General features: G+C 50.2%; 7 protein-coding genes across 8 annotated transcripts; 5 read left to right on the forward strand and 2 right to left on the reverse strand.

The window, feature by feature from the left end:
* Positions 1-736: 736 nt before the first annotated feature.
* Positions 737-1701, reverse strand: TRIAP1 (TP53 regulated inhibitor of apoptosis 1). The gene is made up of 2 exons (XM_052689897.1): positions 1555-1701; positions 737-1377 (listed from the first exon to the last, which is right to left on the reverse strand). Exons 1-2 carry the CDS (start codon positions 1699-1701, stop codon positions 1294-1296), a joined length of 231 nt encoding a protein of 76 aa, XP_052545857.1. The 3' UTR covers positions 737-1293.
* Positions 1700-3791, forward strand: GATC (glutamyl-tRNA amidotransferase subunit C). Its single transcript, XM_052689888.1, has 4 exons — positions 1700-1882; positions 1961-2127; positions 2241-2344; positions 2692-3791. The coding sequence occupies exons 1-4, from the start codon at positions 1700-1702 to the stop codon at positions 2748-2750; spliced, it is 513 nt and encodes a 170-aa protein (XP_052545848.1). The 3' UTR covers positions 2751-3791.
* Positions 3792-5708: 1917 nt separating this feature from the next.
* On the forward strand, positions 5709-16710 carry LOC128084080 (dynein light chain 1, cytoplasmic-like). 2 transcript variants are annotated; one of them, XM_052689885.1, is made up of 3 exons: positions 5709-5960; positions 14685-14822; positions 16113-16710. In XM_052689885.1, the coding sequence occupies exons 1-3, from the start codon at positions 5724-5726 to the stop codon at positions 16248-16250; spliced, it is 513 nt and encodes a 170-aa protein (XP_052545845.1). In that variant the 5' UTR covers positions 5709-5723; the 3' UTR covers positions 16251-16710. The 2 variants fall into 2 exon arrangements, with proteins under 2 accessions (XP_052545845.1, XP_052545846.1); XM_052689886.1 differs by lacking the exon at positions 5709-5960 and adding an exon at positions 14258-14398.
* On the forward strand, positions 5892-7538 carry LOC128084081 (dynein light chain 1, cytoplasmic). Its single transcript, XM_052689887.1, has 3 exons — positions 5892-5960; positions 6140-6277; positions 7160-7538. The coding sequence occupies exons 2-3, from the start codon at positions 6146-6148 to the stop codon at positions 7295-7297; spliced, it is 270 nt and encodes an 89-aa protein (XP_052545847.1). The 5' UTR covers positions 5892-5960; positions 6140-6145; the 3' UTR covers positions 7298-7538.
* COQ5 (coenzyme Q5, methyltransferase) lies at positions 8162-13708 on the reverse strand. The gene is made up of 7 exons (XM_052689881.1): positions 13538-13708; positions 13018-13167; positions 12495-12719; positions 10883-10989; positions 9163-9251; positions 8854-8965; positions 8162-8737 (listed from the first exon to the last, which is right to left on the reverse strand). Exons 1-7 carry the CDS (start codon positions 13686-13688, stop codon positions 8636-8638), a joined length of 936 nt encoding a protein of 311 aa, XP_052545841.1. The 5' UTR covers positions 13689-13708; the 3' UTR covers positions 8162-8635.
* Positions 16711-16814: 104 nt separating the features above from the next.
* LOC128084086 (dynein light chain 2, cytoplasmic-like) lies at positions 16815-18388 on the forward strand. Its single transcript, XM_052689896.1, has 2 exons — positions 16815-17067; positions 18130-18388. Exons 1-2 carry the CDS (start codon positions 16936-16938, stop codon positions 18265-18267), a joined length of 270 nt encoding a protein of 89 aa, XP_052545856.1. The 5' UTR covers positions 16815-16935; the 3' UTR covers positions 18268-18388.
* A 106-nt stretch (positions 18389-18494) lies between these two features.
* LOC128084085 (dynein light chain LC6, flagellar outer arm-like) lies at positions 18495-19786 on the forward strand. The gene is made up of 2 exons (XM_052689895.1): positions 18495-18885; positions 18978-19786. The coding sequence occupies exons 1-2, from the start codon at positions 18754-18756 to the stop codon at positions 19113-19115; spliced, it is 270 nt and encodes an 89-aa protein (XP_052545855.1). The 5' UTR covers positions 18495-18753; the 3' UTR covers positions 19116-19786.
* Positions 19787-20231: the final 445 nt, after the last annotated feature.

Consider the following 20231-nt stretch of genomic DNA (forward strand, 5'->3'; position numbering starts at 1 on the left):
GGTGGACCAAGTAGAAAATTCTTGGAGAGGAGAAGGGTAATTCCTAACAACTTCACAATTAGATGGGAAAATAAACACCATCCTATTCTTTTTGCTGAGAAGCCTCCTTTACTTTTCTACATTCAAAGGAAGAGAATTTCAGATACTCATTTTAGGAAAAAACAAAGTGCCTGCTACTCAGTCAAGTTGCACAGGAGTGACACAAACACTCAGGTGGGGCGTCTGGCACATCAGCCAACCATCTCACTCTTTCAGCATCCACTACCAAATTGCTGAATAACTTACTTGGAGTTTCTGCAGTTTACGAGCCAACGCATTAAGACCCACAGTACCTTTAGTTTGCTTTACAAGGTGTGAAGTGCACACAGTCCAGGAGCAGCTTCGTAAGCAGGTGAGGTGAGGCAGGACAAGCTGCTAGGGCTTTTAACTTACCAGCTGTAAAACTTCAGTTCACCACTGTTCTCATTCAACACACACTTTGATTATCTCAATGAAAAATGTAACAGTAGTTGTAGCCAACCCGGTGCTCCATTGGTATTGTGTACAAAGATGGCCAGGCCTGTGCAGTTCTACTGCAGTAACACATTACACCAAAGGAGCAAGAATTCAAATTCAGGATTACTTCAGTACCTCAGAAAAGGCCGAAGAAAGTGGGCTCTGCATTAACTGTTCCTTCACTTCTGTTACAGGCTGCCTTTGTTCCTCTTGGAGGTCATAATCAGACGCTACCAGACACTTATCCACTTGAACAAAATGTAACTTGTTGTATTTATTTCATTTCAGTTATTGCAAGTCCAGCAAAAGTGCTTTTACACTATCTCTGTTAATGGCAAAATCAATGCTTTAGCCCCTCGTCTTTTGGGATCATATAAACCAGACTTCTTCCACCCAAATTCAGCACCACAGAGATGAGGCAAAGTAAATCAACCTTCTTGTTAAACACCTCAAAGTGTTATATAAATAAGCAAGAGAAATGGGTCAGAGATTAACTATAAGTTCAACATCTCCCATTACAAAGTACATTCAATAGAAGTTACTTAAATCATCTTTCTGCACTGTTATAAGCCGAACCATCACCACAATTCATTGGAAAGGAGGCAGCAGGTAGCACATCATGAAGTCTTTTGGTTCGTGGCAGTTTGTTTTTACAAGCATAGAAAACACCTCACTTCCTAGAATGCTACAGAGAGGAAGCAGCTTAGCAAAACGCTATCCAGGTGCGTCCCGGCTGCTGGCTGGTCACCGTTCTCAGCCCACAGGCTCGTATTAATGACTCCCTCCAGTCAGCTGAAGTCAAGAGGAATTTTCAGCTTTCCCTTTGCTCGGGCCCATGAACTCCAGCCCTTCGATGGGTATGTCCTTCTCCTTGATCGCTTTCTGGAAAGAACAAGAACAAAACAAGTTATGTTGGAAGCGTGTTTCAGACAGCGCTTTACAGTGCTGAGAAACAAAAGTTTCGATTCAAACCATCATCTAGAAATAGCAGCCCCGGGTGGGCTCCTAACGTTACGGACGTTGAAGTCCGTGCAGGCGGCGGCTCCGCAGGGCCCGCACCTGCACGCAGAGCTGGTAGCGCTTGAAGAGCTGCCCGCACGGGTCCCCGTCGTTCTCGCCCTTGAGGAACTTCTCGGCGAACCAGCGGTTGAAGCACTGATCGTACTCGCGCTTCAGCTCGGTGCACGCCTCCCCTACGCTGTTCATGGCGGCGGCACGGCCCCTCCGCCACCGTTCCGACGCACTTCCGGCGCGTGTCGATGACGTCACGAGCCTTTTCCGGTGGCGCGCGATGCGGGTTTTGGGCTTGTGCCGGTGGCTGCGGGGCGGGACGGTGCGAGTCCTCGGACGCGGGGCGGCCACTGCGAGTTCCGCGCCGCCCCCGCAGGTCGGGCAGCTCCCGGGGCCGCGCCGCTCCGTTGGGGGCGGTAACGGTTTGGGCAGCCCGGTCTCCGCTCTGTTGCAGGACGGCGTCACGGTGGAGGTTCTCGACCACCTGGAGCGCCTGGCCCTGGTGGACTTCCGCGATGCCGAGGGCGTTGAGCGGCTGCGGGAGGCGGTGCGGTTCGCTGAGCGGCTGCGGGAGGTGAACACGGAGGGAGTCGAGCCGATGGACTCGGTGCTGGAGGACAGGTAAGGGCCGCGGCTCTGCGCTGTGCGGCCGTCGGGCGCCTTGGTGCTGGGAGTCGCCCACGTTCGCATCCGGCCCTCTGCGCAGCGCACAGACCCCTGGCCGCTGTCCTCAGGTGTCTGTATCTCCGGGAAGATGACGTTACAGAGGGCAGCTGCACGGCAGAGCTGCTGAAAAACGCCAGAGAGAAAGTAGAGGAATATTTCGTAGCCCCACCAGGTACTGCCTTCTTTACAGAACCTTTGTATCGTGCTTGAGTTAACCTGAGGAGCGTCACCTGCCATCACAAATTGCTTTCCAAAGTAAGGAATGACTGCAATCATCTGTGCTAACAAACACAAAACCTGGGGCACACTGCAAGCTGTTGAGCCAAAAGCAGTTTAATGTTACCTTACAGCTCCTGCACATCTCTGCTTACAGGAAGCCAAACAGAACTTCCTGACTTTCCTTACGTGCTCACAAATTCAGACTGTCTGCATGCGCTCAGGATGAACTGGAGTAGCACTGTTGCATTAAGCTGCACTGCTCACTGACAGCTGGTCTCACACAACTCTGTTTTCTCCCAGGTAACATCCCTTTACCAGAGCTGGAAGAACGAGATACTGTCCTGAAGGGTTCGTGGTGAGAGAACTCAAATGCCATGTCTCTGTTTTATTTGGGAAAACTGTGTTTTGTGTGGTCACAACTGAAATACCCCAGCACGAATTTGGATCCACGGAACACTTGCTCTGCTAAACTTTCTGTCCCATCCTTCTGTAAATTCTCTTGGTGCTGAAATACTTGATGTTCATGAAACTGGAAGGCAGCATGACAAGTGCTTCCATATATCAAAGCATATTTTATGTATTTTATATTCCTGAATGACTTAAGGGCTTTAAAGAGAACATTAAAAACTGAAGGTTAAAACAGATAGTTTTATTGAACTAGTTTGTTAGGAAAACAAGGGAAGGTTGTATCCAACATTTCTCAGCTGGCTGAGAAGCTTCCTCACTGAAGCTGTACAAATCAGAGACAAGGTAAGGTCAGGCTTGTTGAGGAAAGGCAGTGACACATTTGAAGAATGCTTCAGCAAACCAGAACCAAATAGCCCAGACCATTCATTTCCAGGCCACAGTAACTGGACTTAAAGGCGTAAAACCAATCTTTTTCTTCCCATGTGGTGCCCCTCCAAATACAGATTTAAGGATCCAGATTTATTTCCTCTGGCTATAATGCCATGCGCTAAAAAAGATCACGACATGCTGAGCCACAGTGAAATTTCTGAAGAAGTGCTAGAAAAGACCCTTGAAGTTGTTGTAATGGAATACTGCTGGTCAGCAGTTTTAAGTCTGCTCTTGTGGCTCTTGAGATGTGCCAGGACGGCAGGGTCTTCCACAGCTCCTGGCACAAACTCCTCGAGGGCAGAAACTCCTCCTCAGATCAGAATTCAGTGTCGTCCACTTCACACAATGCATGTTCTGTATCTGATTGCAGGAAAAAAAAAATTACTCCCACTTTGCTTCTCTGCATTTCTGTATAATGAACAACAGCAGCTTTGTGCTTGTGATGCTTGGTAGAGGAGACGTTAAACAGCCATAATTGTAATTGTTTCTCCTATGGACTCTATATTCTACATCCCTACAAACAAGACGTAATTAATAAACTAAATCTCTTTCCCACTGTCAAATTCACTGCAAAGCTTGAAAATTAGAGCTTGTGTCAGACTTGTCAAGAATCCGACCCTGCAAACTGTAAAGCAGGTTGTGTTTGTATATAAATCACAAGGACAGACTTCAAGGTGCACCATATGACACACACACGTTAGCAGAGAATTCCCACCCTGAGAAATCCCTGCGTGTTCTGTCCATGTTGGCTGTCGTCTTTTCCCTGTCAGAGGAAATGGGGACATTATTTACATAAAGAAAGGGAGAGGAGTTGAACAGCATGGCTGCAGGAGCCAGCAGCCCAGTGTATCATCGGGCAGCGATCAAAGCAATTTGGACCAAGATGATCCCACGTTCCCCATGCAGCACGGGCTGAGCTTAAAGCTTCCGATTCTCTGCTGCTCCCTTAACCACACACCCTGGTGAGAGGACAGACTGCCTAATGCTTGTTCCCTGCAGCCTCAAACTGTCTTACAAGTTGAAAGCATCTATTTCCTTAATGAAGGGGTTTGTTACAATGTCCCTGCTAATAAGGGAATTACAGCCCTGACTCAGATCCCCACAACCTGCACTTTAGGAACCCTTGCACAGGGTGGACGAGGTGCCTGTGGGGCAGCATGCGTTGATCGGTGCCTCAACTCCATGTAATGAGGTGGTGCTGCCCTGTGGGATGGCTGAGCTCCACCGGGGTGGGCTGCACCCAGAGGAGAGGAGGCGCCCCTGGCTCACATCCTTACACCGTTCTGCTACGTACAATTGAGAAAAAAAACAACAAAAACAAAAGTGAGGCCAACATAATACAAACCTGTAAAACAACTGTTTTTCTCAGTGGATTCCTACAGCCAAAAGAGAAAAGTCTTTGTGGTTAAAAAAAGAAAGAAAGGAAGCCATATTCTGAGCTGCTATAGCAGTTCCGGGTTCCCTTGGAGACCATGGAGCTGGTTTGACTTACACCTGCTATGTTTTCTCCATAGCTATGCAGATCTGTAACGTAACACTGGGCTAGATGGCAGAGATTTCTTCAGTTGTATGGAAACACAAAAACTGAGGGTGTTCTATTGCTAATAATTATTATTTGAAGTTTTGGTAGAAACTGGGAGCCCCAGGAAAAGCGTCATTCTGATACGTATTCAACACAGAGCAAAAGAAAAGAAACCTCGGCTGAACAGTGCTGGCTGTCCAACCTCCACCTGCAGCAGGAGTCTCTTGACAGGCACCATCCCCTGCCCAACATCTCTGGCACGTCCTCTGCTCCAGCTGCCATCTCCTTGCATGTATGTTCTGCCTTCCCCTGCAGTTCTGGCCTGAGGGAAACACGCTTTCACATTCCTGATCAACAGGAAAAGCTGTACAGTGTTTCTTTAAAGTCACGTATCTCTGGCTTTCGTGTTTGTGCAGCCCCACGTCTCACCCACAGACAGTTCTTGCAGCTGTCATCACATTACTCCTTCAGCAAACCAGTTCTTAATAAAAGCACAGAAATGTGCCTGCAGCTACCAAACACCGCCTCCTCAGAGCCCACGGCTGGTTCTGAAGGTCACTGCAGGCACAGGGCAGACACTTCAGTGCCTCATTTCTGCCATACGCACGGAGCCATTGCTGGCGCTCTGTGCATTCATTGCACGCTGTGGCCCCAGGACCCCAAAGCTTTCCAGGCTGTCAGCAGCAGGGCTCCTTCTGCCTCCTCACTGCTGCGCTCAGTCAGAACGGCGCAGAGATGGCGATGGCTGCCAAACTGCCTGACATCAAACTTGGACCCGATGGGTTCCGCTCGTTAAAGGAGCCGATTTTAGAGCCGGACCTGATCGATCTCCGTAGATGTGGGCAAAAGGCTTTTATCAGAGGTCGGTCGGTCAGAAAGACAACCAAAAACTGAAAATAGGCACATTAATGTGAAGATCGATGGAGCGCGGTTCCCGAGCTTCGGAGCGGGCGCCCGCCCGCCGCCCGTCGCTATGGGAACGGACGCGGACACGCGGCATGCCGGGCGGAAAGAAAACGCCGGAATAAAATCCGAGAGGAGCTCCGCCGGCTGGCCAATGAGAGCTCGGGGGGGCGGGGCCGCAGCCAATGGCAGGCGGGCAGCGCGGAGGAGGTGGGGCTCGGGGCGGGGCTGCGGGAGCGGAGGCGTGCGCCGGGCGCGGCGTGCAGTCGGCAGCTCCGATCGGCGCCGGTCTGCAGCGCCCGCATCGGTGAGCGGGTCCGGGTCCGGGTCCGGGTCCGGGCACGGAGAGTGCGGGGCGACGGCGGCGGCGGGGCTGGGGGAGGACTGCCGGAACGGGGCGGGGGGCTGCTGGGGTGGGAGGGGAACGGCGATGTGCGCGTAAGCGCGCGGCTGCACCTCCAGCTCTGGGTTCCGTGCCCGCTGCAGGCAACCATGAGTGACCGAAAGGCGGTGATCAAGAACGCCGACATGTCGGAGGAGATGCAGCAGGACTCCGTGGAGTGCGCTACGCAGGCACTGGAGAAGTACAACATCGAGAAGGACATCGCGGCGCACATCAAGAAGGTAAAGGGCTGCGGTGCCGTGTGTGACACCGACGGGGGGAATGCTGCTGGGCGAGTAGCGCTCGAGGAACGAGTTCCAGAGATACCGGCTCCCCGAGCTGGGCTTTCTTGAAGGCTGAGATCGCTTTCCTCGCCGTTGCATGGACTTCTCTGGTCCTTCTGCCTTTCTCTCGCAGTACTTTAAGCTTTTATTTCCATTGCCTCCCCATCCAAACGAACCTATTTGAGAAGGGCTGCTTTGCTGACCTTGTCACCCTTCGGCTTTCCTTCCCACCGCACGCAGGACAAACTGTTCTCACTAAAGCAGAACAGATGGTTCGTTCCTTACAGTGTGTCACATTTTCTGCCTCCTACTTGGAGCCTGACTGAGCTGAGCAGAAGACAAACTCCTGCACGCTCTCACTGCTGTGGACAGGCACTGCAGCACACAACCACCAGCTGGAAGGTTCTGCTCAGACTAGGCTTGCACTGATGAGTTTTAAATAACCTCAGAGCAGGCTCCTGGTATGATGGGTAGAAAAAATGTTCTCTTGGCACTGGTGTAAAGATTTGGGCAAAGAATATTTCAGAGTCCTTTCAGCATCCTTGCTGATAAGAACAGCTAACGAAGTTAAAATAATCTGCACAGATTCAGAACGAGCAGTGAAGCGTGGCTTTGGAGGAAGCAACCAGATTTCAGTCTTATTCCTGGTGAGCTTTTTTAAAGTAAGCAGCAGATAGTTATAAGACAGCAGATGATCCCTGCACTTAAGAGCATATGCTGCTCCTTAATTGCTATCTTCAGAATGCGGTACTTGCTAAGAAGTGACAGATCAGTGCCAAAACAGAAGTGTTAGGCCAGTTCTCATAAGAAATGCTAAATTTGTAGTTCTCTCTTCTGTAGGAATTTGACAAGAAATACAATCCTACTTGGCACTGCATCGTGGGAAGGAACTTTGGCAGCTACGTGACTCATGAGACCAAACACTTCATCTACTTCTACCTCGGCCAAGTTGCTATTCTTCTCTTCAAGTCTGGTTAAACCACGGACTCTCAGTGGCACTGAGTGTGGCTGCAGGACTGCACTGCCAAGCCAAGCAGCCTGCTACCCTCAGCCTTGCTGAGGACACAGACCTCCATCTCCAGGTCTTGTGTTGTATTGTTAATGATCAGGGATTTCTCTGTAGTAGCTGGTATTTTCATTGTGGCTATAAAGGTGTCTTCCTCATATTTATTTTCTTTCAAAACAAAGCTTATTTGCTAATAAAACTAATGGAACAGTTCATCCTGGAAGATTTCTATCTACCCTTCTGCTGTCTTAGTGCTTGCACTGAACTCTATTCCTCTCTAAAGGAACATCCACACAATTTTTCTCCTAAATGCACAGCATGTGAGTGCTGAGTTAATCTATGAGTAGATCATCCATCACTAAGAAAGAATACGAGGAAAGATTGTTTTTCCTGAGAGAAGGTAGAAAAAAAGAGTCTGTGTTTTGAGTCTTTTTCAGTAGGCATAACCTCCCATGCAAGCTGTGGAGCTGCTATTCTGATCTCGTGTGAAGCGCTGAGCTAAGAGCAATTGCCCTTTTTGGCCTTCAGAACACAGGGTTTTTCATTACACAGCTGTCACTTCGTACATCCTCTAGTTTTGTTTTGAGGGGTTTTTAGTTTTCTTTATCCCTGCAGCCTGCAACAGAAGCACCACATCTTCAACAGTTTAGTTTAAGGAACAGAAAGAAAGGTGTGGTGTTTTCATGTAGAGATTATACATCTAGAATTGACAGAGGGGAAGATTTCACAGGTAGGTGAGCATACGTAGTCTGATTTTGGAATAGTTATGCAGTTATTCTCTGAAAAATCTCCTCTCTTTTTAGAAAGATAAAAATACCAAGTTAAGTGAAAAGTAGTTGATGGAGAGCTGTTTTATTCTACAAGCTTTTCATTTGTTTGAAAGAAGTCAGAAGAACACAGAAAAGTCCATTAAGGTCCATATGGCTGAAAGACAATCAGAGCTTAATACAGATTTAATAAATCCAAGTTACTTCTCGTTGCTACAGTAGCCTCCTTGAACCTCAGTAAGAGAAAGGAGGAATCTTATTTGAAGACTAGACAGTCTGTATCCACAGCAGGTGTGACTGAAGCCGCCCCATTCATTGGCACTGCTCAGTTTTGTCCACATTCTCTATGCACTTGGAAGGGAAATTCAAGGGTAAGAAACTGGCCACAGAATTCACTTCACCCTCAGGTCTCGAGGGAAAAAAAGCGACCGATGTCCTTCTGCATCTGACTGCTGGGCAAATACCTGCTGCACTCGTTACAGTTCCAGGGCTTTCAGATCCCTGAGGAAAATCACACTTGCTGTGTTTCACTACATAGCAGACTCACAGTTTGAAACCTGAGTGAATGGCAACAATGCCGGAGTTCAAGTTCTGATAATCCACTTTTAAAAACCCTGCATCTTCTATCATTGCCTTCAGCTCCTCCTGAAAAGTAACAGTTCCATCATTACAACCACCTGGACGCCTACAAGCCGGCTGCCACCACGATTATTTTGGAAGCAATTCTGCACGTTGGTGCATGCAGAGAAATGCTGCCTTACCTGGGGGGGGAAGCGCCGGATGCTCTCCACAAGATACTGGTAAGACTTCCAGTCACCAGCAATAACCTCACCCAGAACAGGGATGACCTGGAAGCTGTACAGATCATAGAGCCTGCAAAGACAGACAGCAAATACGTATTAGTACAAACGAATTTAAAATCAGTCCTCTCCAAAAGTTGGTATCTTTGTCACTTTGCAGTCTGAATTTGATTTAAATGCACAATGAAAAGGCCCAAAGCATCTCCATCTCTTAATGTGAGGGCATGGAAGAGTCTTATGGCATGGCATAAGGTGTCACCATGTTCCTACCTGGAAAGAAGAGGGTTGCTGACATGACTAAATTCAAGGCAGAGAAATCTCCCTCCTGGCTTCAGCACACGATAGGCCTCCTGAAGTGCCTGAGACAAAGCAGACAAACTGATTTTGTTTCTGTAGGACAGCACCTGTCTGTTACCATGCACGTAACAGCAATTCAGTGATCAGCTGAGGGCAGTAAAGACAATCCTGACTGGCAATCTCCAACTTTAACTTGTAGGGAAGCATTCCAAGACCCTCAAAACCCAGAACACTCTGACTGTTGCATAAATAGATTTATACCAGGCTTTAAGATTAAACTATGATATTAGGAAAGCAATTTTTCTTCTCTTTTTTCCTACACTTAAGTTGATCAACATTTGCCAACAGAGCTCTTGTAATTACAGACCAAATCTGGAAAGGAGGTGACTCAACTAGAATAAATTGAAAACGAGAAGAGTAATACAAATACTTTTAATCAAAAGGCTTTGTTCAACTGCAAGACACACCAGAGAATCAAAGAAATGATTCTAGGTTTTGGAGGAATAATGTGTGAGAACAGGAAGGAGGGAAAGGGAAGAAGAGAATATTTAGCTACTTAGAAAATTCCATCCCGTATTCAAAACAAGATGACCAAAGGAAACACCGAGAAGCATTAGAAGAACCACCAAGAAGTTACACTGATAACTCTGTGTCTTTTCCACCAGGAATACAACAAAACTGTGCTCAACAGCCTCTGCAGGTTTTACGTCTCACTGGCTCCAACTGTCATTCTCCCAAGGAAACGACATCAAAATATGAACAGTACACATATATGGCAGGAACAGAATCTGAGGCTTGAGTGTGTTTGTATCAGCTCTCCAAGGAGTCACGCTACCAGACTGCTGCACCTCGTTTCCTCAAAGAAATACGAGCTACTGAGCTTTGCTTCCAAGGGTGCAGATGAAGCACAGTGAAAGGTTCCTGCATTAAGGTAAGTTCAAGGGCAGACTTTTCAAGGTGCTCTGGACCTGAACGCTGCACTTCCACAGAAGGAGCTTTGCCAAGGTCTGTAACGTGCTCCTCCAGAACACAGGCAACTGATCTAACTAGACACGGGTGCTCTGAGCTGTCTTCATCCACATAACAGCCCGTGATTCCCAAAGGCAGATACAACTCAGAGTTGTATCTAGAGTTGTACTTAGAGTTGCAGAGTACCACTCTCACTAATTAAAACTGTACTTGTTTTTTATGGCAAACTGTAAAGACACTGAGCAGAAGTGGGCTGTGCAGGTTACATCAACCTGCTGCTTCATACTTTCTTCTCTGGGAGCTCTGCTGGCTCAAGCAGGGAAACAACAGTGGGTCAGATGCTTCCTGCACCAGAGGCGTGATACAGATCAGGTGCTTCAGGAAGTTTTGGGACATGTAGACTGCAGTGTCATCGGTTAAGAAAAGGTGGGGAATATAGCATTCAGCCCTTTTTGCCTTAGGAAGAGATTGCAGGGCTTGCCAAGCTGGAAAGATTGGCTGCAAATGGTATAAATCTAAGTTCTTATAACAAAGGTGGGGCATTTTATTGCATTCCTTGTTCAAACACACTGCACACTACACGTCACTTATATTAAGTGTCTTGGGAGTAGACAAAGCCATTTCTTTATCTAAAGGTGTTCCTCCTTGGCTTCCTCTGCTAGAACCACAAAAACATCAGATGGACTGAAAGGACGTTGTGCCAGTAAATGCTGTAGCAACTTACCAAATCAATGCGAGTGACATTTCTTATTCCAAAGGCAATTGTGTAAACATCAAACTTGTCATCATCGAAGGGCAGCTCTTCAGCATTCCCAAGCACCCAGGACAAACCTAAGATAAAAACAAAGAACATCCTGAACAGTCTTCCCATCACTCCTGCTCCTCAGACTACTCCAAAACGAACAGAACTTCCCTATTCCAGAAGGAAGTGATTATGAATAAATTGCTATTGAAAAGCAGTGCTTCCATTTTGCCTTTCTGCTGGAGCGAAACAACAACATCTTTGCCTTCACTCACAAATCTCTCGATGCCCTGTATTGCAGCATAGCAGCCAAAGCATTCCTCTGTGTGCGTGTGAATGCCTTGCACTCACAGGGTTTTGGTCTGCCAGAAAGATTTCACCCAAATTTTGCACTGAAGTGGAAAATGACACAAACTGGCTTCAACACTTAAAATTTTTTTGCTAGAAAGTTTCCATTGATTGAGGAACATAAAAAAACCCCACACTCCATCAGCACTCAACTTGTGACCCTGCTGCAGCCGTGTTGTTTCCCAAACGCCAAGGACCATCTGTGCACCATTAGATGTTCGGGTTATTTGTACTATAAATAAGGCTGCTTAATTTAGAATTAACAGATTTTAAGGTCACTTTTTGGTGACTGTGATGCAGAACAATAACAATAAACTAAAAAAAACCCAAACAACCAGGAGCTTTCTGCACTGGAGAGCAGCAGTTTCAAAGGACAGTGTGCTAGAAACAGGCACAGAGAACAACAGAAAACCTGAGTTGTTGCCAGGAAGCATTCAAATTTCATTTTTATGAAGTCAATATGTTAACAGTTGTAGAAAATATTGTAAGCAAAAGAGCATGCAACATTATTAAGCAAATATTAGCTTTATTTAAGCCCCGGCAGTCTGGAAAGACAAAAAGTGAGCATCAAGAACAGGTTTTAAGCAACAGCAAAATGTCCCTCAGAATACACTGCAATAAAATCACAGGGCAGAAGTTTGTAAGGGGAGAGATGACAGGGACTGCTGGTAGCAAACAAGATCTGGGTGCATGCAGTGCACCCTACCACTCCTGCTGGCATCAGCCATTGTGAAGCACTCGTGTTTCTTCTCAGCACGCGCAGCCACCACTGTTGGCAGATATGAATGCAGAAATGTGTGCATGGGAAAAGAGTGAGAGAAAAACTACGCTCCTTGAAATTGGGCAAATGTCAGACCTTGGACAACGAGCAAATGAGCTCAGAAATGAGTTCCCTGGCAGAAGGGGGAATCACAGGAAGAGCAGAAGGCAGGACACACCCTGTGGGTATGTGCTGAACGAGGGGGTGAAGAAAAGAGGAAGTCAGAATTGTGGCACAGGGGGACAACCCAAGCAACAGGAAGACAACTGAGTTTCTAAAGCTGCATTCTACAGAGAAAGGAAGTGGAAATCTAAACACTCATTTTGAGAATCTGTTATTAATTTTTAAAAATTTCTAATTTTCAAGCACAGCTTTGGTATAAACCATGGCTATATATTTTAAATCCCAAAGTGGTGATTACCTGAAGGCTATCACTTGTCAAATCCTATCAACCATGTTACTGAAACGGTCCGAAGCATGACTTACCTTCAGAGTAGCCAAGATGCTGTGCTTTCTGCTTCCCAGCTTTTAACATTTCTTTGTTAATGTCACAAACCACAACCTGGGAATCCCCCAGTGGATTATTTTTTTCCTCCTGGTAACTCTTAGAAATTTCCTGCCACGACAAATTCTGGTGGTGCTTAAGCTTCTGCTGGAGCTGGCGTTCTCGTACGGAACGAACGTAATTAAGGAATCGAAAGGCAATGTCACCTGCAATGGTTTGAGAAGAAGGAGATGGTTTTTAGAATGTTTTTTCAACTTGGAAATACTGAAACTCCGTGAAATTGGAACATAAAGCTTTGAACATCAAACTCAGCACATACACATTACACATATAGCATGTATGCAAATACAAGTATGTATGTATTTAATAAAGGGAACATACTAAAAGCAAACATTTCCACATCTTCCTGCAAAAGGAAAATTTCTGGTAGCGTATCATGGCACTACTGTGGTAACTTCAGAGCCTTACAGTGACGTGGTCATACAGAACTACAGGAGGGTTTACCTGTTCCACCAGCAACATCCACAAGGAGCGTTCCTGGGGAAGGATTCATTTTGTGCACGAGGATGTCCTTCCACACCCGATGGATCCCCAGGGACATCGAGTCATTCATTACATCGTATTTCTCGGCCACGTTTTCAAACACCTGGTAAACTGCAAAGAGAGAGGTGTGAGGATGAGATGCGACCGACTTAAAATCGGCCCCTTGGAAACCAGACGGGAGAAATTCTTCTCTCCTTGGGGAGGTCTGGCACCGTGCTGAACTAGGAAAGTTCACCCGAGAACTCCTTATACCGAGAAAACGAGAGGATCCCATTGACCTTGCTGAGCCACAAAGGTCTCTCTGGAGGAACAGCGTCTGTTCCCGTAACCCTTCTGTGGGTCCGAGGAGATGAAATGAGTGGGAATGAATCGAGCGGGGATGAAACGAGTGGGGACGCCGCCGCACACCGAGCCCCCCCAGCCCCGCCGGGCCCTGAGCCCCCCCCAGACTGTTGTCCGGCCCCGGCGCTGCCGCCCTCACTTTTCTCCCTCCGCTCCGCCTCCGTCACGTTCTGGAAGCCGAAATGTGTCTCCGGCCGGGCTGCCAGCCCCCGGGCGGCGCAGAGTAGCGCGCAGAGAGCCCCGCGGCGGCGGGAGAGCAGCGCGCAGCCCGGCCTCAGCCCCGCCGCCATCTTGGAGGGCGCGTCCGCCACTCCGCCACCGCGCGGGGTCCTACTGGCGCTTGGCCCGCCCGGCTGCCCCGGCCCGGCACCACTCCCTTAGCGCAGCGCACCGGGCAGAGCTCAGGGCTCACCCGCTCCGACCGAGCGGTTTCCCCCTCGCGCACCGCTCGAGCCATCCGCGACCACCAGCGCCTCAGAGACACGACAAGGGCGCCGAGCTCTGTGTCACGTTGGAGGGAGTAGCGCGCTTAAGGCCGTTACTGGGAAAGCCCCACACGCTGCGCTCACGGAACCGCGTCCGGGCGGCTCAGCCGTGAGGAAAAACAAACGGGAAAGGCCCCACACGGGCGGCACGCCGGCAAGCGGAGCCCCACTAGCAGGCCACGGCCAGACCCCGCCCCGGCGGCCGGCACATACGTCGCTATGGCAACGACCGCGGAGCACGCCGGTCCGAAAGAAAACGCAGGAGTAAAACGCGGCGAGAGTGCCGACTCGTAGCCAATGAGCGCGCGGAGCGGCCGCGGCGTTGACCAATAGCCGACGGGCAGTGCGGAGAGGGCGGGGCTGGCGGCACCGGGAGGCGGGTGCGACGCGCGCGGGTCGGTTAAACCGGCGCGGCGGCGGCACGAGCGGCTGATTGTGGTGCGTGTTCCCCTTCCTGCGCCGGTCCGCTGCGCGCCGATTCGCCAGGGCTGCTCCTGCTCCGCGGTCGCGGAACGGTAAGGGGTGGATGGGGAGCGGGGGAGGGGGGCTGCCGGGCGGGAGGGCACCGGGCTGCGTCAGCTCCCGATCGGGGCCGGCCGGGAGCTGCGCGCGGTGAGTTGCTGCGTCCGGGCGCTTCCAGCGCCGCAGCGTGCGGCCTGCGCTCGGCTCCGTGGGGCGGCGGCCCCGCGTTGCGGAAGAGCTGCGGGGCGGTGGCTGCCGGGCTCCGTGCGGCGCCGGGCTGCGGGAGTCGGAGGGAGCGGCCGCGTGTGACCGCAGCACGGCGCTCCGTGCCCGCTGCAGGCAACCATGAGTGACCGAAAGGCGGTGATCAAGAACGCCGACATGTCGGAGGAGATGCAGCAGGACGCTGTGGAGTGCGCTACGCAGGCACTGGAGAAGTACAACATCGAGAAGGACATCGCGGCGCACATCAAGAAGGTAAAGGGCTGCGGTGCCGTGTGTGACACCGACGGGGGGAATGCTGCTGGGCGAGTAGCGCTCGAGGAACGAGTTCCAGAGATACCGGCTCCCCGAGCTGGGCTTTCTTGAAGGCTGAGATCGCTTTCCTCGCCTTTGCATGGACTTCTCTGTTCTTTTTGCTGTTGTCCTGTAATACTTCCCATTTAAGCGTTTACCTCTGTTGTCTCCTGTCCGGTTGAACACAAAAGTGGCAGCTGAGCCGTCCCTGGGACTGATCTGGGCCAAAATACAGTGGCTCTATTGAGTGCCCCTACAGCTTCCCTCTGAGAGAAGGCTTGTTTGATGGAGTTCTCAGTTACAGCTTTATTTAACTTAATCTTCAGGATCTCTTCAGTTCTGTACAGCTGAAACAGAAACCGTGTGGCAGCATCCTCTTCTGCAAGTTTACTGTAATTGTGTCTTATGTAGTAACCAAAGCAAAAAAACCAAACAGACAAAAAAAACCACCAAAACTTAAAACCAAAGTAAATAACATCTGCTTGTTTTTTAATCTGTTTGCTGTTTTTTTTAATATCAAATTAACTGTAGTGAATGAGGAGCATAGTCAGCCCAGGTGAATAGAAAAATCAGAGTTTTAGTGGAAGTGACTAATTTGAATGGCAGAGCTACCTGAAAAGCAATGAAACTAAGAAAAAATCTTTCCTTTGGAGAAAATGCTGCTCATAATACAGAAAGGTGTTTTTTTTCCCCAGATGCTGGAGATATCTGTGATAGTGGAGAAGAGAGAGTTTAGCCTAATGTTACTCAGGTACTTTTTGTGGCAACTGCTAGAGACTTCTAGAGAATTTACTTGATAGGTGTAAAACACAGCTACGTAGGAGATGAGTAGATAGCACTGGTATTACACAGCTTCTGGCAGAGTGTTTTCCACAAACAGTCCCATCAGCACCCGTGTTAGACATGAACAAAGGAGTTCAAATAATGGCTTCGTCTCCATAGATACAAAACTGGTGGTGAAGCCTTCACTTGGAGGCTGTAGTTTTAGATGATGAATTAGGGGAGGGAGAAGAGTACCTTCACTGAGCAAAGGCAGTGTTCTGAGCTTCTGTCTGCTCAGATGGGAGGCACTGTGTTTTTCTTTTTCTTTCTCTTTTTTTTTTTTTGGTCTGACTAAGCAGCAGGTGAACAATGCTAGGATTATCTTGTTTAGAACGTATTCGAGAGCATCTGCTGCTCCTCTGACTGCCCTGCCCAGAAATTAAATGCCTGTTTAGAAGTGTTCTTAGCATCTAGTGGTCTGTTTTGCAGGAATTTGACAAGAAATACAATCCTACTTGGCACTGCATCGTGGGAAGGAACTTTGGCAGCTACGTGACTCATGAGACCAAACACTTCATCTACTTCTACCTCGGCCAAGTTGCTATTCTTCTCTTCAAGTCTGGTTAAACCACGGACTCTCTCTGACACTGCATCTGGCTGCAGGACTGCTGGCTCCTGTGCCCAGATCCTTCAGCCTTCCTGAGGACGCAGACCTTGATCTTCAAGGGCAATGGCAGGGATCATGATATAGCAGAAGGTGTTACGTTGTGGATATGAAAATGAAAAATACCAAAAAAAAGTCTTCCTTATATTTATTTTTTTTTTTCTAAAAGGCTTCATTTTTGCTAGTAGAGCTGATGGAGGAGTGTGGCCTTTAAGAGTTCTATGCCATCTGCAGTATCAGTCCATTACTGCTTATGCTCTGTGAGTACTGACAGTGTTCTGTTCCAAAGCTCTCCTTTTCCTTTCTGATTCTCTCGTACTGTTGGATATACTGACAGCTGTACTGTTGCAGAGCCTGAGCTGTTTCTTTTTCTGCTGATGCCTCTTGGAGATTTGATTTGGAAAATAAACGTCGAGATCCACCCGGCTGCCGCCTTGTTTTCTGGGTAGGGTCGTAGTGCCCGCGGGACTACAACTCCCGGCATGCCCCGCGCCCCCACCCGGCCCCGCCCGCTGCCCAGCACCGCCGCGGAGCGCTGCTCGCACGTGGGGAGCGGTTAAACCGCAGCGGGGCGGAGGGAGACGGTGCGGGGCTGCCGGTGGACTCCGGGTACCTCCGCTCCTCCCGGGGGTGTGGGTGCAGGTGGCCATGGATGAGCAGAAGGCGGTGATAAAGGACACGGACATGTTGGAGGAGATGCAGGAGCAGGCTGTGCAGTGTGCCGTTTTGGCCATAGAGAAGTACAGCGTTGAAAGAGAAATCGCTGCCCTTATAAAGAGGGTAAATAGCTGCGATATCCTGCTTTTTGATCTGCTCGCATCAGAGGTAGGGTGGGGTGGGTGGCACTGAGCTTCCTGGAAAGGCCAGTTCTGTGGGGGCAAGGCACGGTGGGCCCTGGGCTTCTTTCCCTCTGTTCCTTTCTGTCACCCTTACATGTGTCTTATCTAGAACGTGTACTTTTCCAGGTCCTTCCCATTTTGTTTCGCAGTACCTCCTGTTTTAAATTTCTTTGTTGCTCTCACTGAGCAACAGGAGGGCATCTGCTGGCCTGTCCCAGTGCCTGGAGCTGGTAGGAAACTGAGTCTGCCATAGCTTTCCTCTGAGGAATACTTGAACTGTGCCTGAATTGGTCTTAAGGTTCTGTTCACATTTCTGTAGCAGTTGTGCAACACTGGCTGCCTGGTTTGAAATTTGCAGTGGGAAATAATTTTCAGCATAGCTTCTGTATTCACTCCCCTGTGCTGAACTATGCAAACATCTTGAGGCCTGGGGGCCTGGTGTCCTTATGGCTGTGTGAGAAGCAACAAGGGGTGCATGAAGTTCCTTCTGCCTTGCCATCTTAAGTTGCTGAAGGAATCCAAAGGTTCCGCAGCTCTGAGAGGGAGCTGTTCAGTCCTTCAATAGGAGTACAAATGCTTCTTTTGTGGGAGTCTTCCTTTCCTCTCATAAGGAATATACTTTGGTGCTGGTGAGCAGAGGGTTTGCAGTTTGTTGTGTGGCTCCTTGGTGGAGCCTGAAAACTGGGAGATAGGAACTGCTTAACCAAGGTTGTAAGAGCTGACCCTTACCTGGTATGGGCTGAGGCCAAACTCTGACATTTGGGGAGATGTTCCTGGGCTCATTCCTGCTCAGCTATGAAGTGCTGTGGGTTTGACTTTCTGTAGTCTGAGCAGCAGTGAGCTGCAAAATGTAACAGTCTTTGAAGCAAACAGCACCCAGTGCTTCTTAATTGCTGTTCCAAATGGCTGCCTATTGAGAAGAGACACATCCTGACTGAAAATCTACAGCCAGGGCAAGGGAAGGTCTGCGCCAGCACTAACTTCGCTGTGGTCTCTTCCCCAGGAGTTTGAGAAGATGTACAGCCCCACTTGGCACTGCGTTGTAGGAAGGAAGTTTGGCAGCTATGTGTCTCACGAGACCAAGCACTTCATTTTCTTCCTGGTGCGTGGCCTCAATGTGCTCCTGTTCAAGGCTGGGTAGCAGCTATTGCTGGAAGCTGCAGTGCTGTGCAGGCTGCAGGTGACAGCACAGTGCTTCTGGGACGCTGTTGTGTTCGGCACGGGAAAAAAAAAAAGAATAGTTATTTGTTTTTATTTCCGAAGTCAGCTCCTTTGTTGTTTCAAATGCTGTGTTTACGCGTCTTTCTGAAGTCAGTCCCTGCCCAGAGGGAGCCTCGGCGGGCCGGCAGGGGGCGCTGTGCGCGCAACCTGGGCGCAGGGCCGGCTCTGGGACCGCTCTTTCATGTCGCTATAGCAACGAGTGCAGGCGCGAGGCATGCGCGAGGATCTTCCGCTCTCCGCCCCGTGGCCAATGAGCGCGCGGAATGGTGGAGGCGTTGGCCAATGGGTAGCGGAGGGGGCGGGGCTAGCGACTCCCCGGGGCGGTTAAAGCGTTGAGGCGGCGGCGGTGCGCGTCCGCCCGCGGGATTGCGCGGCTCCTGGCTGCGCGCTGTTGGTGCAGGGGGCCATGGGCGAGCAGAAGGCGGTGATAAAGGACACGGACATGCCGGAGGAGATGCAGCAGCAGGCCGTGCAGTGCGCCCTGCGGTCCCTGGAGGAACACAGCCCTGAGTGCAGCGTTGCCGCTCATATAAAGAGGGTAAATGTGACTAAGCCGGGCTCTGCGTGCTGCTGAGCGCGGCACCCTGCTCTGCACCGCTCCGCCGTGTCACGCCTTCTCCGCTCCTGCAGGAGTTTGACAGGAGATACAACCCCACGTGGCACTGCGTTGTGGGGAGGAACTTTTCCAGCTGTGTGACGCATGAGACCAACCATTTCATCTTTGCCTACCTGGGCCACGTCGCTCTTCTTCTCTTCAAGTCTGCTTAGAGCTGGGGGCTGCTTCCCGAGCCCCGGCCAGCCCTTCCGTAACCCGCAGCCCGCTGCTCTCAGGCCGACCGGGGGAGGACGCCGAGCACGGGCTTTGCTGAAGTGAATGGTGTTCTTGTTGCTCCTAGGGGCGAAATGGAAAAAGGAACCCCTCTTTGTGTTTATTTGTGTTCTACAGCAGGCTTCTTTCCCAATAAAAGCGTTCTGCCTTTCGAAGCTGTGCGGCTGTCTGCGCTCTCTCTGACGTTGCTTGGGCTGCTTGTTTCCCCCCGAGCCCTGCAGTGAATATACTCACAGCTTGGTCAGTGATCGAAAGGTAACAGATGAATTGGGGACAAATGAAAGCAGTCCCTTTGTAAGGCTTTTGCTAAAGGGTAACATATGTATGGTTATGTAGTCTTTTTGTTAACTCTCCTTTGTCTTTTTGCTGTTGCACTGAGGCTGAAGTTCCTGCCCAGAAAATAACAAGAAAGGGATCAGCGCTTGCACTCAGGATATTCAAACGCTGTTTTTCGATTGAATTAAAACCCCTTTAAGAAGCCGTTGTCATTTCAGTCTGAATCCCCATTTTATTTATTTATCTATTGTTCGGAGGACCAATTTGCAAGTCTTACACAAATTCAGCAGAACTGACTTGTTTTTATTTATAACCTTCACAACCGTTTGTCACAGTTACTGCGTGCTATCGAGGTAGGCTCACACGGGAGCCCCGAGGACGGGTTGCGATCTGTTCCCCCGCCCCGATACCTCTCGCTTTCGTGGCCCTGCAGCCGCTACACTCCCGGGGCACTACAACTCCCGGCGTGCCCCGCGCGGCCCCGCACTACAACTCCCGGCGTGCCCCGCGCCCCGCCCGGGCCCGGCTCCATCCGGGTCCCGGCAGTGCTGCGGGCGACTCGTCGCCATTACGGGGCAGCGGCGGCGGCGGCCGAGCCGGGGCCGGGGCGGCGCCGAGGAGCCGTAGGGTGCCTGCGTGGCGCCGACCGACCGCGCGGGCGGCAGGCAGAGCCGGGCCCCGCGGGGCTCCGCCAGCAGCTCTTTCCGTCGTCGCCCGGAGCCCCGCAGGCCCGGCCCGGCCTTCCGCGGCCTTCCCCCGGTTCAAGCGGAGCGCCGAGA

Source organism: Tympanuchus pallidicinctus, unplaced genomic scaffold, assembly GCF_026119805.1.
Source record: "Tympanuchus pallidicinctus isolate F22 unplaced genomic scaffold, pur_lepc_1.0 scaffold25, whole genome shotgun sequence".
NCBI classification, from domain to species: Eukaryota; Metazoa; Chordata; class Aves; order Galliformes; family Phasianidae; genus Tympanuchus; species Tympanuchus pallidicinctus.

Coding starts and splice junctions, on each gene's coding strand:
- GATC (XM_052689888.1), top strand. CDS start 1,700: ATGGCGGCGGCACGGCCCCTCCGCCACCGTTCCGACGCACTTCCGGCG. Junction 1,883..1,960: donor GTTCCGCGCCGCCCCCGCAG/GTCGGGCAGCTC, acceptor GCTCTGTTGCAG/GACGGCGTCACGGTGGAGGT. Junction 2,345..2,691: donor ATATTTCGTAGCCCCACCAG/GTACTGCCTTCT, acceptor GTTTTCTCCCAG/GTAACATCCCTTTACCAGAG.
- TRIAP1 (XM_052689897.1), bottom strand. CDS start 1,701: ATGAACAGCGTAGGGGAGGCGTGCACCGAGCTGAAGCGCGAGTACGAT. Junction 1,378..1,554: donor GCTACCAGCTCTGCGTGCAG/GTGCGGGCCCTG, acceptor TGTTCTTTCCAG/AAAGCGATCAAGGAGAAGGA.
- LOC128084080 (XM_052689885.1), top strand. CDS start 5,724: ATGGGAACGGACGCGGACACGCGGCATGCCGGGCGGAAAGAAAACGCC. Junction 5,961..14,684: donor GGTCTGCAGCGCCCGCATCG/GTGAGCGGGTCC, acceptor TGCCCGCTGCAG/GCAACCATGAGTGACCGAAA. Junction 14,823..16,112: donor TCGCGGCGCACATCAAGAAG/GTAAAGGGCTGC, acceptor TCTGTTTTGCAG/GAATTTGACAAGAAATACAA.
- LOC128084081 (XM_052689887.1), top strand. CDS start 6,146: ATGAGTGACCGAAAGGCGGTGATCAAGAACGCCGACATGTCGGAGGAG. Junction 6,278..7,159: donor TCGCGGCGCACATCAAGAAG/GTAAAGGGCTGC, acceptor TCTCTTCTGTAG/GAATTTGACAAGAAATACAA.
- COQ5 (XM_052689881.1), bottom strand. CDS start 13,688: ATGGCGGCGGGGCTGAGGCCGGGCTGCGCGCTGCTCTCCCGCCGCCGC. Junction 10,990..12,494: donor GCATCTTGGCTACTCTGAAG/GTAAGTCATGCT, acceptor TTTTTATCTTAG/GTTTGTCCTGGGTGCTTGGG. Junction 8,966..9,162: donor AGCAACCCTCTTCTTTCCAG/GTAGGAACATGG, acceptor CTGTCTTTGCAG/GCTCTATGATCTGTACAGCT.
- LOC128084086 (XM_052689896.1), top strand. CDS start 16,936: ATGGATGAGCAGAAGGCGGTGATAAAGGACACGGACATGTTGGAGGAG. Junction 17,068..18,129: donor TCGCTGCCCTTATAAAGAGG/GTAAATAGCTGC, acceptor TCTCTTCCCCAG/GAGTTTGAGAAGATGTACAG.
- LOC128084085 (XM_052689895.1), top strand. CDS start 18,754: ATGGGCGAGCAGAAGGCGGTGATAAAGGACACGGACATGCCGGAGGAG. Junction 18,886..18,977: donor TTGCCGCTCATATAAAGAGG/GTAAATGTGACT, acceptor CCGCTCCTGCAG/GAGTTTGACAGGAGATACAA.